A 15,683-nucleotide genomic window follows, 5' to 3' on the forward strand; every position below is an offset into this window, starting at 1 on the left:
ATATCTGATCACCAAAATGACGTGTCTTACCTAACGTACAACTTTGAGGAACACTAAGTGACGTTCTGTGTGCTTGTGCTCTCTCAAATACAACTTCCTGTGGCCTACTGTGGACAAATCCTCGAAATTTCTAGAAATAAACATCATAGACAACTTACAGCTGGATTTTAGTCATGCAACTGTTAACGGTTTCATGTTACTCAAGAGATTCTTGCCTAATTACATTAAAGTACCTTGGTGATGCCCTTCTTAATTTATTTTTCCATCTCTTCTTCAATTGGGTTGTAAAATGTGAAAAAGTAAGCACCCCTAAAGAATCAAGCTTACCCCAAAATATACTGTCTCCTCCACAGCACCCTGTTTCTGTCTAACAAGTGTTTAGCATACTGTCTTCATGCAGTAGACATTTCCCATTTAGGATTTTAAGAATAGAAAAGGGGAGCATGGCTGTGAGTGAAGGGAAGTGAGGATGTACAACCATCACCCAGGGGACAATGATGGAACATTCTAGCCGGAGGGGATGATCTTCACCCGGCGAAGAACGGAGCTAAAGCTGGAACAGGCATGTGAGGAAAGGCCAGACGTCATAATTTAGACGCCATACTTTGGGCAACGGGAAAAGAGTTAACGTGTCTCTGCAGGAGAGAAACATGAATTAAAATGGTGTTTGACGAGGGCCACGTGGAGAGAGCCTAGGTTGAAAGAACAGACTGAAACAGAGGGAGAAAGACACGCTGCTTTGCACAAGTACCTGGGAGGGAAAATGAAGAGAGATGAGTGAAGGAATGTTGATGAGATGGGAGGGGAAGGCAAGAATGAAGCCTTAACACGAGGCAAGGTCTTCGGCCTGCAAATAAGGGAGTCATTCTCTCCCTTTCTCCAATCTTTGTTTACCTTTAGGCTAAAGCCCTGAAATCGAGACGGTTCAAGCTTCTGTCCATTCTTGGGTCTGCTGCTCAGGAGGAGACACTTCATTATCCTTCCCCTTCTCCCGTCCCCACATCACTCCACCAAGTCACCAGCGACCCCCGCAGTGGTGGCTCCCTTCTCTGGGCTACGCTGAACGTTAGTCTTTTGCTCCCAGCGGGATAGCAACTGCAGGAGACCAAGCAGTCTCCCTCTTCCTGCATTCTGCAATCGGGGCAGTGTCGAGGATTATTTGGATGTTTCCATACTGCTCTGTCCTCCACCTGCAGGAGGCGTCTTTTTTTTTTTTTTTTAATTAATTTTATTGGAGTCTAGCTGCTTTACAACGTTGTGTTAGTTTCTGCTGTACAGCAAAGTGAATCAGCTGTACATATACATATATCCCCTCTTCTTGGATTTCCTTCCCATTTAGGTCACCACAGAGCATTAGAGTTCCCTGAGCTATACACTAGGTTCTCATTAATTATCCATTTTATATATAGTAGTATGTATATGTCAATCCCGATCTCCCAACTCATCCCATCCCCCTTCCCCGCGGGGGTCAACCTTAATGGTTCCCGTGGTCCCAGGCCCCCGAGCTGGTGGGGCTCACTGGCCCAAGAGAGGCAGAGAAACATCAAGGGGATGTGCTGAGCCTCTGAGACGACACTGGGAGGCCGTTCCACGTTAGGGGTCCCCTATCATTTTATTATACGATGGCTTCGGGGGCCGATGGTGACATTCAGTCGTAACTTTCTTTTACCTCATTTAGTTACCGATAGGTATGTTTCGACAAAGATTAGAGCCAAGTTTAAAAGGAAGCCAAATTTCTAAAAGAGGCTACCGCTTCTCCCTGCAGGTGTGAGTAATCCCAGCGCTAGCAGGAACACCGATAATTGGATGCACCTTGCTTACAAATAAAATTCACAGCCCACTGAGCTCCTCTGGAAAAAAAAATAGTTATTTTGGTGGTGATGGTGGGAAGGCCCTTAAGGCTTTCCCCAAGGGCCCCCAACAGGGTTCCAATTAGGCAGAATTTTGTTAAACAGATGCAAAAAGCCTCCAAATGTTATCTTCAGCAGCTTGGTCCCCCAAAGTGGTCCAAGCTGTACCATTACCCTGGCTGTATGGGTGCATCTCCTCTCACAGTCCTAGGGGGTCAGTGTCTGTATTGGTTTCCTACTGCTACCACAGCAAAGTACCACAACTCAGTGGCTTAAAATAACATGAATTTACTATCCTATAGTTCTGGAGGTCAGAAGCCCCAAATCAGCATCACGGAGCTAAAGTGAAGATGTTGGCAAGGCAGCATTCCTTCTGGAAGCCCTAGGGGAGTAATCCATTTCCTCGCCTTTTGCAGCGTCCAGAGGCCGCCTGCATTCCTTGGCACTGTCTTCATGGCCAGCAGTGAAACATCTTCATCGTCTCTGGCTCTGACCCTCTGCCTCCCTTTTATAATCCCGAATAATCTTCCCATCTGAAGATCCTTAACTTGATTAGCTCTGCAAAGTCCCTCTTCTCATGTAAAGCACTACTGTATTCTCTGGTTCCAGAGATTAGGACATGGACATCTTTGGGGGCCATGACTCTACCTTCCACAGGGTCTGTGCGGCTAGAGAACACCATTATCTGAGGTCCCCTCACTTCTTTGGGCCTGGGTTTCCTCATCTGCAGAACAAGAAGTATAAACTTGACCAAGAAGCGCCTTCTGATACTATATAAATGCATCTACCTGGATGCGTAAAGACATCTACATAAATGTGCTCTATATATGCACCCTTACAATTACCAACTGTATGGATTATAAGGTAGAGAAAGGATCTAAGGGGACACCCAGATTTTGAGTCCAGTTAATAGAGAACTTAAGGTAAGCTGGATTGGAGAAGGAGGCTGGCAGCTGAGGAGTTTGAGGTCAGCTTCGTGCACTGAATGGAGACGTCCAGTAGCTTGTTGGACAGAAGGAACTAGAGCTACGACACCAGGTCAAGGCAAGAGAGAGAAAAGTTGGAGTCATCCACGTAATAGGGTTTAATTACTGGGACCTCTATGGGCTAATAGATCCTGCAAGGGGTAAATGAAAGAAAAATGGGCAAGTGTTTGCAGCCTCACTTTAATCCGGGAGGAAGAGGAGCTGGCAAACAGAGGCTTGATGGGAGGAAGGTGGAGTCGCCTTAAATACGCAGAATCAACTGTTTATTTTAAGGGAACTCATTATGAAACCATTTCTAAAGTGGTTAATTGCCTTAAATGTTGCCTATTTACAAGTTTGACTTTACAAAAGTACGTAATGGTTTTCTGAATGTAGGGCATACCACTGGGTCACAATATAGAATTTTTAAGAACGATTACTTCTTAGAATGAATTGGTCTATTTAGGGTGCTGATGCTTAATTTAAAAAGTACTTTTAAAATACATTCACTTCCGTTTTTGCTGGAACTGAATAATTTAGCCAGGACTGTGGTCTTTAAAGGTCCAGAAGTTATATTTGGTGAAATAAGTGAAAACGACTTGTTTACAGGATTTCTCTATAACTTGATCAAACTATAAAAGCATTATTGATGTATATGTGTTATCACAGGGCGAATTCTTCCAACTAGATTTCTGAAATGTTTTTATATTCAATTTTTCCTTCAATATACAGTATTCTACACGTCTGTTGTCTGTCCAACTTATTTCCGTGTGCTTTTTTAGTAAGTAGTATTTAATAAAACTACTAAATTAGCGTTTGCCAAGAATAATGAAAATAAACAGATTTACAGACATATCAGTAATTTGTTTAAAATGAAGGCTTGATTAAAATTGAGAAAGTACCTCCATTTGCAAGCTATTAGTTCGGAAATCCATGCAATATTTTCTTTCTTTTGGTTAGATTTCTAAGCTAATAAGCTGTAAGTTACCAAGTATTACAGGACAAGTACAAACAGGATACAAAAATAATTTTTAAACTCATCTCAAAGACTTTGCCAGAAATTCCCTAGACATTGCTGTTGCTTCTGCATAGAATTCCCACACCTGGCGTGCAAGGAAGTCCAGAGGTCTTGGCAAGTTCAAGTCCTGCAGTTTCCCAGGATGTGAGCCCATGAGTTTTATTTAGATGTTATGCTCTTAATATACTGTCAGCATAAGTCATGCTCGTTGGATGGTCCTCCTGATAGCTTACATCCCTTCCTGGTCTTTCAACCGATCACGATGTTCTAAAAACCGAAATTTGAATTTGGCCAGGAATAGACCTTTTGCAGAGAAGAGAGACAGCCAGCCATACACCTCAAATGTTATGATAGATTGTAGCTATTCTGAGAGGAACAAAAAAATAGCACATCATTGCAAAATACTTTACTGTTAGACAATGAGCAGCAACCTAGCTCTGACCTTTCTTCTGGCACATAAAGAGAGCCCTGGGGTTCAAGAATACACCTCATAGAGCACGTCTGCACAGCTTACCACTCTTTAAGTAGGGGCCCCTTCTATCAAGCTGGTCTTAGCGCACAGTTGTGTAAGAGGTGGAGAAAGTCAGAATTAGTAGATACTTGTGAATAACGGTTTCTATAAAATTCCCAGAAAAAAAATTAGATACTGTGACCACTTTAGGGCAACTCGAATGAAAACACTTCATTAAAAACACGCAATCATATGCTGGAGCTGGTTCAAATTCATGACCAGCAAAGCCAAGCCTCATGGTGATAGCTAACTGTTGCCTTTGAAATCCCTTTGCTGATTCAAAGCAGCTACAGTGGGAAGAGCCAAACTTTAAATTTTATCTTGAATATATAAAGAGCAAAGTGATGCCGAGAAATTTTGCAGATGTTCGTTTCCTCTGACATAACAAAGATTCATTTAAAAAGGAAGGTGTCATTTAGGCCTAGGAATCTAATTGAGGTGCTCTGGCCTATGATTTGCGTGTTTGAGGTATCTAAGTAGTTTTTCCTAATCTAAATTTGGTTGTTGCATAACATCTATGTGAGCACAATGCATGTTCAAAGTATGATTCATAGAGACTTCCCTGGCGGTCCAGTGGTTAGGACTCCACACTACCACTGCAGGGGGCATGGGTTTGATCCCTGGTCAGGGAACTAAGATACCACAAGCTGCGCAGCCAAAAAAAAAAAAACAAGTACGATTCATGGAACAGTTTCTACAATAAAAGCAAAACTCTTACAAATTAGGTTTTCGGGCAGGTAAGCATGAAGTTTTTTTCTTAAAATGTATGCATGGCGCCCTTTAGTATATGCACTAGCTGTCTTCAATCCTTTACTCTTTCTTTCAACACAGCCTGAGCACCAGCTCTGTGCAAAACCCTCTACAACCTGCTGCGGAAAATGCAAAGTGAAATCAGAGATAGCATTTGTTTTCATTGTGTATGTGATCCCCGAGAGCAGAGAAGACATGAATTTTAAAACTATGTTACAAGATAAGTGTCAAAATGGTTGGAAGAACTCAGTGGGGTGAAGGCGACCTTCTAACGTCAAAGGAGCAATTGTCCATTCCCTGAAAACACGGTACTAGTTCAAAATCCAGATGCCAGGTAGTGAGACCCTGAGTTCTGGCAGAGCTCCTGGGCTCAGCTCTTTAGAAAGCCATCCTACCCAATCAAGGAAGTAATCCTGGGGAAAAATATTCCACGATACTTGATCTCCCACTCCAAACACACAATATACTAAGGTACTCCTAGCTGTGCATAAATATCTCACAGGTTGACTTTTTCTCACTCACTGCACAGAATATTCCATTTCTGAGACTTTAGTTACCAGATAAGATATTTAGCAGCAAGCTCTCTGCAGAATGTGGCGTCTGACCTAGACCTAATAGGTTTTTTTTCATGACTTTTTTGTTCCAGTTAAGGCTATGCCTTCCCCTATTTTATAAGTGCACAAACTTAATGTTTCCATATCCCTATTCCAAGTGCAAAACAAAAAATTCCACCCATTCTTTGGAATTAATGGCCTTGTTGAAACACAAATATCATATTCATTGAAACAGCTGATTCAAAGAGCAGTAGGGGATTAATGAAAGAGGCTACAATTCAACACTGATGAGCTAAATGTCCTAAACATTCATTTCCTACATGAAGAGACAGTCTTTTCTGCACCTTGCCAATGTTCCCCTTTCCGTAATATACTTTACTAAATTTATACACAATTCAGAATGGTCTTGTTCCATCACAGCTATAGAAAAAGCGATGCATGAAAGAGACGCCAGCAAATGATACAGCAAGCGATGAATATGAAAACCTTGAATTCAACATGTAGGTAACAAACCAAACCCAACCGACTGTGGGTAGAAACTCCCTTCCCTGTCTCAACATGAGAGGTGGAAAACCACCAGGGTTCTCTGCTCCCAGGCACTGCCGGGCTCTGGGCTCTGAATATTTGCCATAAGGAAAGAGGGCGAGCATATGGAAAAGGGCGTAAGGCAGGGTCCTAGCAAGAGGATGGAGCGAGCTGGGAGGGAGCGCTCCCCGTGCATTCCGTCTGCTGGGCGGACTTCACAGAACACACACCTTTCCTCGAGGAAAGGACGCGGGCAAGGAGTCTGGGGGTCGGGGTGCGGGTGAGGGTCTCCGGGGCTGCAGGGAAGCCCTCCCGGGAGACCAGAGAGGCCCAGCGAGGCCCGGCATTGGTGTCCTGTGTGAACGCCAGATGTTCATCTACAGCGGCCTCACTCACCCTTTCGAAAAGCCAGGCAACAGAGAAGCACTCGATTTAGACCGCACAAACCCGTGCAAAGGAAGCTTCGGGCTTCCCCTCCAAATAAATTCTTATTTTGAAAACAAAAGACAGGCTCGTGGCCATTCTCAGAGGCGAGCACATTGCTCCCAGGGCTGGAAAGCATATTTGCAGAGGCCAAAGATTAGACAAAAGCCTTGAGCTGGAGACACACAGCCGTGGAAATGATTTTTTTTTTAAAATTGATTAGGGCCTCCCAGTTCCAATTCTTTCTCCCCTTCCGGGGATGATTCCTGGGCCGCCGAGCAGAGCCCTTAGGGCCTGTTAAAGACGTCGGATCGGGAGGGGGAGGAGACCCCGAAACTTTCCCAAACTGCGGCAGGCTGGAGGCTGGCAGCGGCCGCGGACCTTGGGGTCCCGGGGAGCAGGGGGCACCCCAGGGGCGGCGGCCACCCCCTCGGCCGCCGCAACAAAAGGGCCGAGCGTAGCCTTCGCGATCGGGCTTCGAGAACCGAGCCCCGAGGTGGGAAGCGAGCGATGGCGACCCGGAGGCTGCCGTTTTCGCCCGGGCGAAGGAGGAGATGGAGCCGCGTGTCCGCGGCGCGCATAAAGGACCTTCGGATGCATCCAAACCGGCCACGCGAGGCGGCAACAGCTGATGCCACCCGCACCCCGGCGGCCCGCGGCCCCCCGGGAGCGTCTGCCCGGGTATCTCGGCGCCCCCGGGCGGCGCCGCCCCCTCGGGAGCGCGGCGCTGGGGCTGCAGGCCCGGTGGCGGCGGCTCGGGCTCGGGCGGCCGCGGCAACACAATGCGGCCCCAGAGCCCCGCCGCCGCCGCCTCTGCCGCAGGCCCGCGGCCGACACAAAGCCCGCCGCCGCGCACCGACCTTGGGCTCCGGCGCCGGGTTCCCGCAGCGTCTTGGTCACCGCCTTCCAGACGTTGCAGCCCAGCAGGCAGAGCAGGAGCGCCGCCGACCTGCTCATCTCCGCGCCGCAGGGCCCCGGGCGGCGCGGGCTGGCCGACCACCGGCTCGGAGCGGCGCGTCAGGGGCAGCCGGCCGCCGCGCCTCCCTCCATATCGCCTGGCTCCGCGCGCGCCGGGCCCGCCGCCCGATTGGCCGCGCCCCCGCCCGGCGCGGCGCCGGGCCCCGCAGCCCACGGCCGCTCCCGCCTCCGCGCGCCCCGGTGGGTTTCCCCGAAGAGCCGCCGCCGCGCCTCCGCCGCCTCTTTAACCCCTTCGCGCCCCGCCCGCGGCGGCGCCCAGGCCCCGGGCCGTGGTGCCACCTGGCGGCCGCGCGCCCACGTGCCCCGCCCGCCCGAGCGGCCACCCCCTCGGGTCCGCCCCGCTCGCCCCCCGGTCCCCCGGGAGCAGTGAACGCGACCCTGGCGTCCAGACCGCCCCGCCGCCCCCCTACCCCGCCTCTTGGGAAAGACAGTAGCTGCCTTTCAGGCCGAAACCCTCGCCCCAGGTTAGCTGACGGCCCTCAGGAGGTCCTGGGGTCTCCCTGTGCGACCCCGCTCGGTTTGCGCAGGAGCGCGGCGTCCTGCAGCTCTTTCTGTCCCGAGCCACCCAGGAACCCCAGGGGAGATCTGACACCCAACGCCGAAGGTCGGCGGGAACAGAATCCCCCAGCCCGGGTACACCGTACGCAGGCGGCCGTCAGCGCCTGAGTGTTGACAGGCGAACATCTCCAGGTTGTGTCGGGCTTGGATGTTTCTAGAAGGTTATGGTGGGGAGGAAATTTACACTTATTGAGGCCCTAAGTACTTGTTATTTCCCACTTTTGTCTTCATAATATGGGAACTCAGAGATAGGTATTGCTCTCCCCATTTACAGAGGAGAAAATCGAAGCTAGGGAGGGTTAAGGAATTTGTCCTTAGCAAGTAGCTGGTGGGTGACAGAGCCAAGGTTCGAATAAGACAATCATCCTGGCCCCAGGGTTGAAGCTCTCCGCGAGAACCTCAGGCTTCCTTGAAGCTGAGGTACCCACCCACCAACTTCCATTCTTTAACTCCCTCTTGTCTGTGTACCTTCCTCCATATAACCCTCACGTCCCCCTGACTCTCTCCACCCCATCTCCCAACCAGCACTGCAGGGACCCTGGGACCTCTGCCCGGGACCCCCGATCTGGGGAAATCCTCTAGGCTCACTAGCGGCCCCGTGCTGCCTCCAGAACGGTAGGCCAGAGGAGGGTTATTATTGTATTTTTATAATTGGGCATTAGGGTATGGCAGGCACTGTACCAAAAAGAGAATGAAGGATGGCGCTTGCCCAGTGGGCTTATTAGAGACAAGTCATTGTGAGACACAATAAAACCAGGAGGAGGGGAAGCCCCTGTGGGTGTTACCGGCACCCTCAGGACCAAGGCTGCCATTAGTGCAAACTGGGCACCTGTACAGGGTGGCAGGTAGTCGGGAAGGTGGAAAAGAAGACCCCCAATTAGGGACTGCCTGATGCCTCCTCCTCTGACTTCCAGCGTCAAAGCCTTAGGGTAATTCCAGGGTCCACATCAGAGCCAGGGGAGGGGAGCATAGAGAGGACCATCCGGGTCAGTCCGCCCTCAAGTCCAGCTTGGGTTCCTGCCCCCAGGAGCACAAAGAGGCCAAGCCAGCTAGCTTGCTTGGTGGAGGATGGCTTTTGGAGCAGGGCGGACCCAAAATTTTCAAATCACTTTCTTGGGGTAGGGGGCTGCTTCTAAGAGAAGTGACATTAAGCCCAACCCAGAGTTGAAACTTCTCACTTCATATCTTTTGAGGATGTGCCTTTGTCAGGGATGTTGATTATAAGAGACAGCACTAGCCTGAGCAAAATAATAATGATAACAAGAATAATCGAAAACCAGGTTATTATTGGGAGAGCACCTGGGACTCCTACAGAATCCTGGGCGCTGAAGTGTCAGGTCTCATGAGGGAACCAAAGACTCTATTATATTTGGAGTTCCTAGTATTATAGATGCCACTTTCATTGGACTGGAGGTATTTCCTCATGACAACTTACTTGGGTGGTATTATTATTCCTATTTTACAGGTGAACAAACTGAGGCTCAGTGACAAATAAGTTGCCCATAGTATCTGGGTCTGATGACAGCAAACTCAAATTCCCTATATCAAGTTACCTCCAAGAATAAATCTCATGCAAATGACTCAGGTTACCACTAGCTGTGTCCACATTGTTTTAAAAACGGGTTCTAATCCCAGTAAAGTCTGAATCCAGTTAATAGTATCTAATGAATGGTATTGTGCCAATGTCAATTTCCTGGTTTTGATAATGTGCTATAGTTATATAAGATGTTACAACTGGGGGATACTGGTTGGGGGGGGAGCTGGGTGCAGGGGGCAAGGGACCTCTCTGCACCATTTTTATAACTTCTTATGAGTCTATCATTATTCAAAATAAAATTTTAGAAAAGCAAAAAACCTTGTTCTATACCATTTTCCCCCCTAAGCTTCATTGTTCACCCAAAACACTGGTATTTGGGGTCCTATATCTATTCTAGTATAGAGTTCTAGAACTTTTAAGAGTGGGAGAAGTCTAAATAAACACTAAGTGATGAGTCTATTCAAGTTTGGGTCACAATCAGGACTTGTAGATGCTCAAGATAATGGTTGTTATTATTGTGCATGTAACAAAATTTCTGTGGATGACATGGCAGTTTAGAAACACTTTATATACCTTGAGAGCAACACTGAGGCTTGTATAAATAGTTTCTCGGAAGGACCAGCCCCATCCCATCTTGCAGATGAAACAGAAGGAGGTTAGATACTTTGCACAGTGCACCATCTCAAAGCCAAAAAAAGAGCTGAGGCCCCCATGATCATTGGCTCCCCATGTAGATGTTTTCCAGCTACTTGGGTGGGAGGCTAAGAAAGCACAAATTCTGCAAAATCACATAAACAACTGCACTGTGCATATCATCTGCCTAGAATTATGTAAGAATTAAATAATCACCCTTCTCTACTGGAATAAAAGAATATGGTTTACCTTTTCTCCTGTTCCAGAAACCAGACTCCCACTTAGTAACTGGGGGTGTGTGTGGGGGGGAAATAAATCACTGCTTGGGAGGGAGTGTTTGCAGAACAATGGAAATCAGAAGTGTTCTTTCCTTCTAGAACTTTTCCTGTTGCTCTTATTAAAATCTCACATTGTTTGACTAAAGATGAATTATGACTGTACTTACTTGAAATTGCTTAGAAGTTGCCTGCCTGTACATTTCATTTCAATTTTCGAGTTCTCTGCCAAAAGCAGTGATGCCATATACAAAACTTTTCCTGGCTGAGTTTTTCCAGAAACCTTGATGTCAGAGGCTCTGTGTCAAGGTTTCTTAGGCCAAGATTATTTCTTCCATTGAAATCTTTCCTGATGTTGGTGCCCATGTGGTGGAATTTTAATTGTCTGAATTTATTTCAAGAGGCGTTGTCCTTCCTTCTCCCCTTTCTTCTCCTGCCCCCCTGCTCCCCCTCATCTGCCCCTGAGTAAGAAGCTGCCTGTGAATAACAAATTTAGTATGAGGTTTGTACAGATCAGGAAGTGTGTCATGGACATTCCAACTCCTGTTTTCTGATGCTTTAATTAAAGTTAGATAAAATGTAGCCAGAGGTGGAAATTGGAAGGGCTCAGCATTTTTTTAGAACCTGTTGGCCATCCATTTGCAAAAGACAAAGGAGAAAGGTAAAGAAATTACTGAAAAGGAATTGATGTGTCCCATTAACCATAACACTCCCACGTTCCCCTCTATTGGTGAGTCACACCCACATCAATCCATGTGACTTTCCAACAAGATCTTCTTTCAGCTTCACATGAGAAGTTGCAAATGTGTATTAGCCTACAAGAGGGAATCTCTGGCAGTGTGATTTCAGATCCCCTGTATGACTGTTCTTCTTTGCATGCCCCGGAGTCACTAGAAGACTCTGGGATGCATCAATAGGTCTTGGCCGTTGAGAAGGATATTCAAAGGCTGGTGGCTACCTGAGAATCTGGTTGCCTGTTCCATTAGAGCAAGGAGAATCTTCCAGTTCAACCCTTTGCTGGCAATGGAATTACTGTCATAGAGTCAAGGAGGGCTCGAGGAAAGTAGGAAAGTCAGCTTCTGTGGACGGAGAATGTCACCTGGCAAATCAGTAAACAAAGGATATTGCAGCCATCAAGGCTTCAGCCACTGCAGCCACCCCCAGACTGTGCACCCTGAGGGGACTCAGGATGGAGAAAAGCAGGATACTGGCCCCAGATAGTTAAGGTGCATATCAAAGGAATGATTTCAGTGAGTCCAGACTCTTGCATCTTCCCATACACAGAAGTGGGCTAAATTCATTAACTCGAGATGTCCGGTGTTTCTTTAATTAGCAGTAATCTTTTGATGTTCCAACTGCTTGTTTTGGGGGGTTTTTTTTTTGCAAAAACTCCTATATGTCCTGGCTCCTCTCTTGCCTCTTTGGGACAGTCCCTTAGAGCTATCTGAGAGGCTGTCTCCTGGGCTTAAGTCCTCAGTATGTCCGCCAAATAAAACGTAATTCTCAACTTTTAGGCTGCGCAAAAACTTAAAGAGTTAGGGAAAAGACAGGAAGCTAATGAAGAAAATGGATTAGGTAATTAACACTAATCGAATTCTTGTTGTGTGGTTCATTCTGTACCTGGAACAGGGAGGAAAGCTTTGCTGTGCTGTAGGGCCTCACTTCCCCTAATCTCTGGTCAATTTCAGGCTAACTCTTTCCTAGTGGTACTTTCTTACTCTTTTCTTTTCTTGTCATTTCCTCTCTGCTTAGTTTTGAGGCTCTGGACCCAAAGCTACCTGCTGCCAGGTCATTTCTCTTAATGCCTGTTTAATTCTTAAACGAAGGTTCTCTCCCTCCAGCAGTGCCCTTCATTACAGGCCCCTTAAACATGGAAGTGGGGATGAGGAGGGGATATGTCTGCTCAGACAATACAACGGGCTTAGATATTAATTATTGTAATATTAATTTAGTCGTTCAGCCACTCTCACTAAAATATAAACTCCATGAGAACAGAGTGTTTGTCCAACTCACTGACATAATTCCCGGCATCTGGAAAAAATATTTGGCACAAAATAGGTGCTCAATAACTGTTGGCCAAAGTGAAAAATTGTGTCTAACCTTGAAGAAATATTTTCTTCCAGTCAGTCTAAATATCACTCTGCTACCTTGGACTGATATATGAATTAGCAGGTACTGACTGAGTCCTTACCATGGGTCCAAAGTTTTAGAAGGTAACTCAAGATGCTTTCCCACCTTCTGAGCTTCCCTCTCACAATTACTCATCAGAGATCCCTCCTCAGACAGGCAGGTCTTGAACTGGCCCCTGAACTTGAGCCTTTCCCACCGTGGGACCGGTGTTGATGCTGACCTCTCATCCGTTCCTATCCTTCAAGATGCAGATCAAGTCACATAGCTACTGTGTCCTCAGCCTGGCAGATAAGGTTCGCCACATTCACTAACCACTTTGTAAAGTTAGTTATCATTATAACCACCTGCTCCCACCTGTTGCAAACATCTGCTTTCAACACATAAGTTTAGACCATGTACAGAAAAGATGTAGAGTGGGATTCCAAAGTGAGCTGGGGTCAGCATTGGCCAAAGTGCATGCTGTCTGTTTGTAATAGTCAAAACTGTAACATCTGGTGCTGCTATCTGGGAATGTTTCTGTAAACTTTCGACATCTGAAAGCACATGATTCTTCTTTTTATAATTTTATTGGTGTATAGTTGATTTACAATGTTGTGTTGGTTTCAGGTGTACAGCAAAATGAATCTGTTATACATATACATATATCACTCTTTTTTAGATATTTTCCCATATAGGTCATTACAAAGTATTGAATAGAGTTCCCTGTGCTATACAGTAGGTCCTTATTAGGTATCTATTCTATATATAGTAGTGTGTATGTGTCAATCCCAATCTGAAAGCACACGATTCTTAAATTCTGACATCAGTATTTAGGGTAAAGGTTTATGTAGACAATAACTCCAGAATCTTCTCAAAAGAGGGCAAACTTCAGTCATTTGAAATAAACTCAAAATAGTATATCTGAAAATCTGAGCATGATAACTTTTCCACAGCAATGTCTTATCTTCCCAACTTACAAGCTCTGAAGGAATCTCCTTTTCGACATCTTTGTGGCTCTCTCAAGATCCCAACGATGCCTTGCTTGAAGCTGACTTTCCTCAAAGCCACTTGCTTACCAATTGGCTGGTATACATAGGTTTGATTGATTGGTTATCATTCAGAGGAAATGCAAGTTGCCACGTGGAATACGAGATTTTGGTGCACATATGATCTTATTCAAAAATTATTCTTTCCACTATTTTTTTTAAAAGAGAAGTAGATGACTTTTTTAAAACAATTTTTAAAAAATATTTTATTTATTTACTTATTTGGTTGCACCAGGCCTTAGTTGTGGCAGGCAGCCTCCTTAGTTGTGGTATATGTGCTCCTTAGTTGCTGCCCGCTGGCTCTTTAGTTGTGGCAGGACAACTCTTAGTTGCAGCATGCCTGTGGGATCTAGTTCCCTGACCAGGGATCGAACCTAGGCCCCCTGCATTGGGAGCATGGAGTCTTAACCACCGTGCCACCAGGTAAGTCCCTCTTTCAACTATTTTTAAAGAAAGGTGTTACATAACACCAGCATTTTCATCTAAATAAAGTATTTTCTTTTCAAAGAAATATTTTTTGGAGTCACCCCTCTGCAAGACTTAAGCATGTCTCTCCCACTCCCTCTGCCCCACCCCTCCTCCCAAGAATCTGCCTTTACCTGGGGTGAAGGTGTTGACAGATGTATGAGCGGTGGTCCCGGGTATATGTCCCTGAGGAGGATGGCCTGTCCCCAGGGATGAGGGGAAACAGGGACCTGGAGAAATCTAGTTATGAGGCAGGTGTCCTTGAAGGGAAAAGGAATGGGGTCCAAGCCACATGGAAGAGCCCAGATGCTCACTCTGAACACACTGACAGCTGACTCCCAGGAGCCCCGGTGGGAAAGCATACAATAGGGGCATAAAAGGTAACATTCCTAAGCTAACAAAAAGCATCAAACAAACGGACTGAAAAATCCCACAACCCAGAGACTTCCCTTTCACCCACCCCCAATCAATGCCTTGCTAAATATAGGATTCCTTCGCTGGGAACCTTATTTGGAAGCACCCCAGTATCTTCCCAAATACAGTAAACCCTCTCTCCACTGAGGCAGGTAGCATGGTGGTTAAACGCCTGAGCCTGAGCGCTGACTCCGGGCTGACTGGGCTTGGACTTCTGGGATGTTCCTCACCTTGCTTTGCTCCTTTGTCAAATGGGGATGAAAAGAGTAGTACCTCTGTCCAAGGGTTGTCACATGGATTTGGTGAGATAAAGGACAGAGCCTGGCTTGTGGTAGCAGCTGTCTGTATGCATAGTGGCCATTTCTTCCCTGCAGAAGTAGGCTGGTTCTGAAGATGGGAAGTTTCTTGGGCAGCGGTGGGGACCACTGGCTTGGCCTTGAACCTGCCCTGTGAGGTCTGCTGGGGGCCCCCTAGGGTGCTGCTGGCTCCGACTCTTCAGATGAAGTGGAGATGCTTTCACTGCTGTTCCTTCTAGAACAGTCACTCATGTGACTTAGCAGTTTCTCGTTCATAATCCCTTCTGCGGGGCTGTGGACCCTACAGTCTCCTGGATGCCGGGAATGAGGGAAGTCGATGCCTCCTGGACTAAGATGGGTGCTTCCCGGAGGAGAATGGAAATCAACAGTCCCTGGGCTCATTTCCTCGGCCTGTCACGTGGTCCAGTCTCATACTGGAGAGAGCCCAGGTAAGGATAACAGGGCTGGGAGAATAGCCAGGCTGTCTTTAGCAACCTGCAGGCTGAGGACCAGCCGAGAAAGTCAGGACGAGGCTTCCCTGGTGGCACAGTGGTTAAGAATCTGCCTGCCAATGCAGGGGACACGGGTTCAATCCCTGGCCCGGGAAGATCCCACATGCCGTGGAGCAGCTAAGCCTGTGCGCCACAACTACTGAGCCTGTGCTCTAGAGCCCACAAGCCACAGCTACTGAGCTTGCGCTCTAGAGCCCACGAGCCACAACTACTGAGCCTGCACTCTAGAGCCCGTGAGCCACAACTACTGAGCCCATGTGCCAC

The 15,683-nt window shown here is 47.1% G+C and overlaps 1 protein-coding gene and 1 long non-coding RNA gene across 5 annotated transcripts in view; one reads left to right on the forward strand and one right to left on the reverse strand.

Annotated features, from left to right (window-relative positions):
* Nucleotides 1-7,822, reverse strand: part of FAM171A1 (family with sequence similarity 171 member A1) — a 125,472-nt gene extending 117,650 nt beyond the window's left edge. For 2 of the 4 annotated variants that reach the window (XR_014261326.1, XM_082452813.1), the window contains exon 1: nucleotides 7,457-7,820. Coding sequence is in view for 3 of the 4 variants with exons in the window: in XM_082452813.1 (XP_082308939.1) it covers nucleotides 7,457-7,553 (97 nt within the window). In the remaining variant the exon portion in view is untranslated. Of the gene's footprint in view, nucleotides 1-7,456 lie in introns of all 4 variants that reach the window. The other 2 variants (XM_082452814.1, XM_082452816.1) reach the window with 2 other exon arrangements.
* LOC309656462 overlaps nucleotides 1-15,683 on the forward strand; it is a 1,106,578-nt gene that overhangs the window by 57,975 nt on the left and 1,032,920 nt on the right. The gene's annotated exons all lie outside the window — the stretch shown is intronic.

This window comes from Balaenoptera physalus (assembly GCF_965194825.1).
Source record: "Balaenoptera physalus genome assembly, chromosome: 2".
NCBI classification, from domain to species: domain Eukaryota; kingdom Metazoa; phylum Chordata; class Mammalia; order Artiodactyla; family Balaenopteridae; genus Balaenoptera; species Balaenoptera physalus.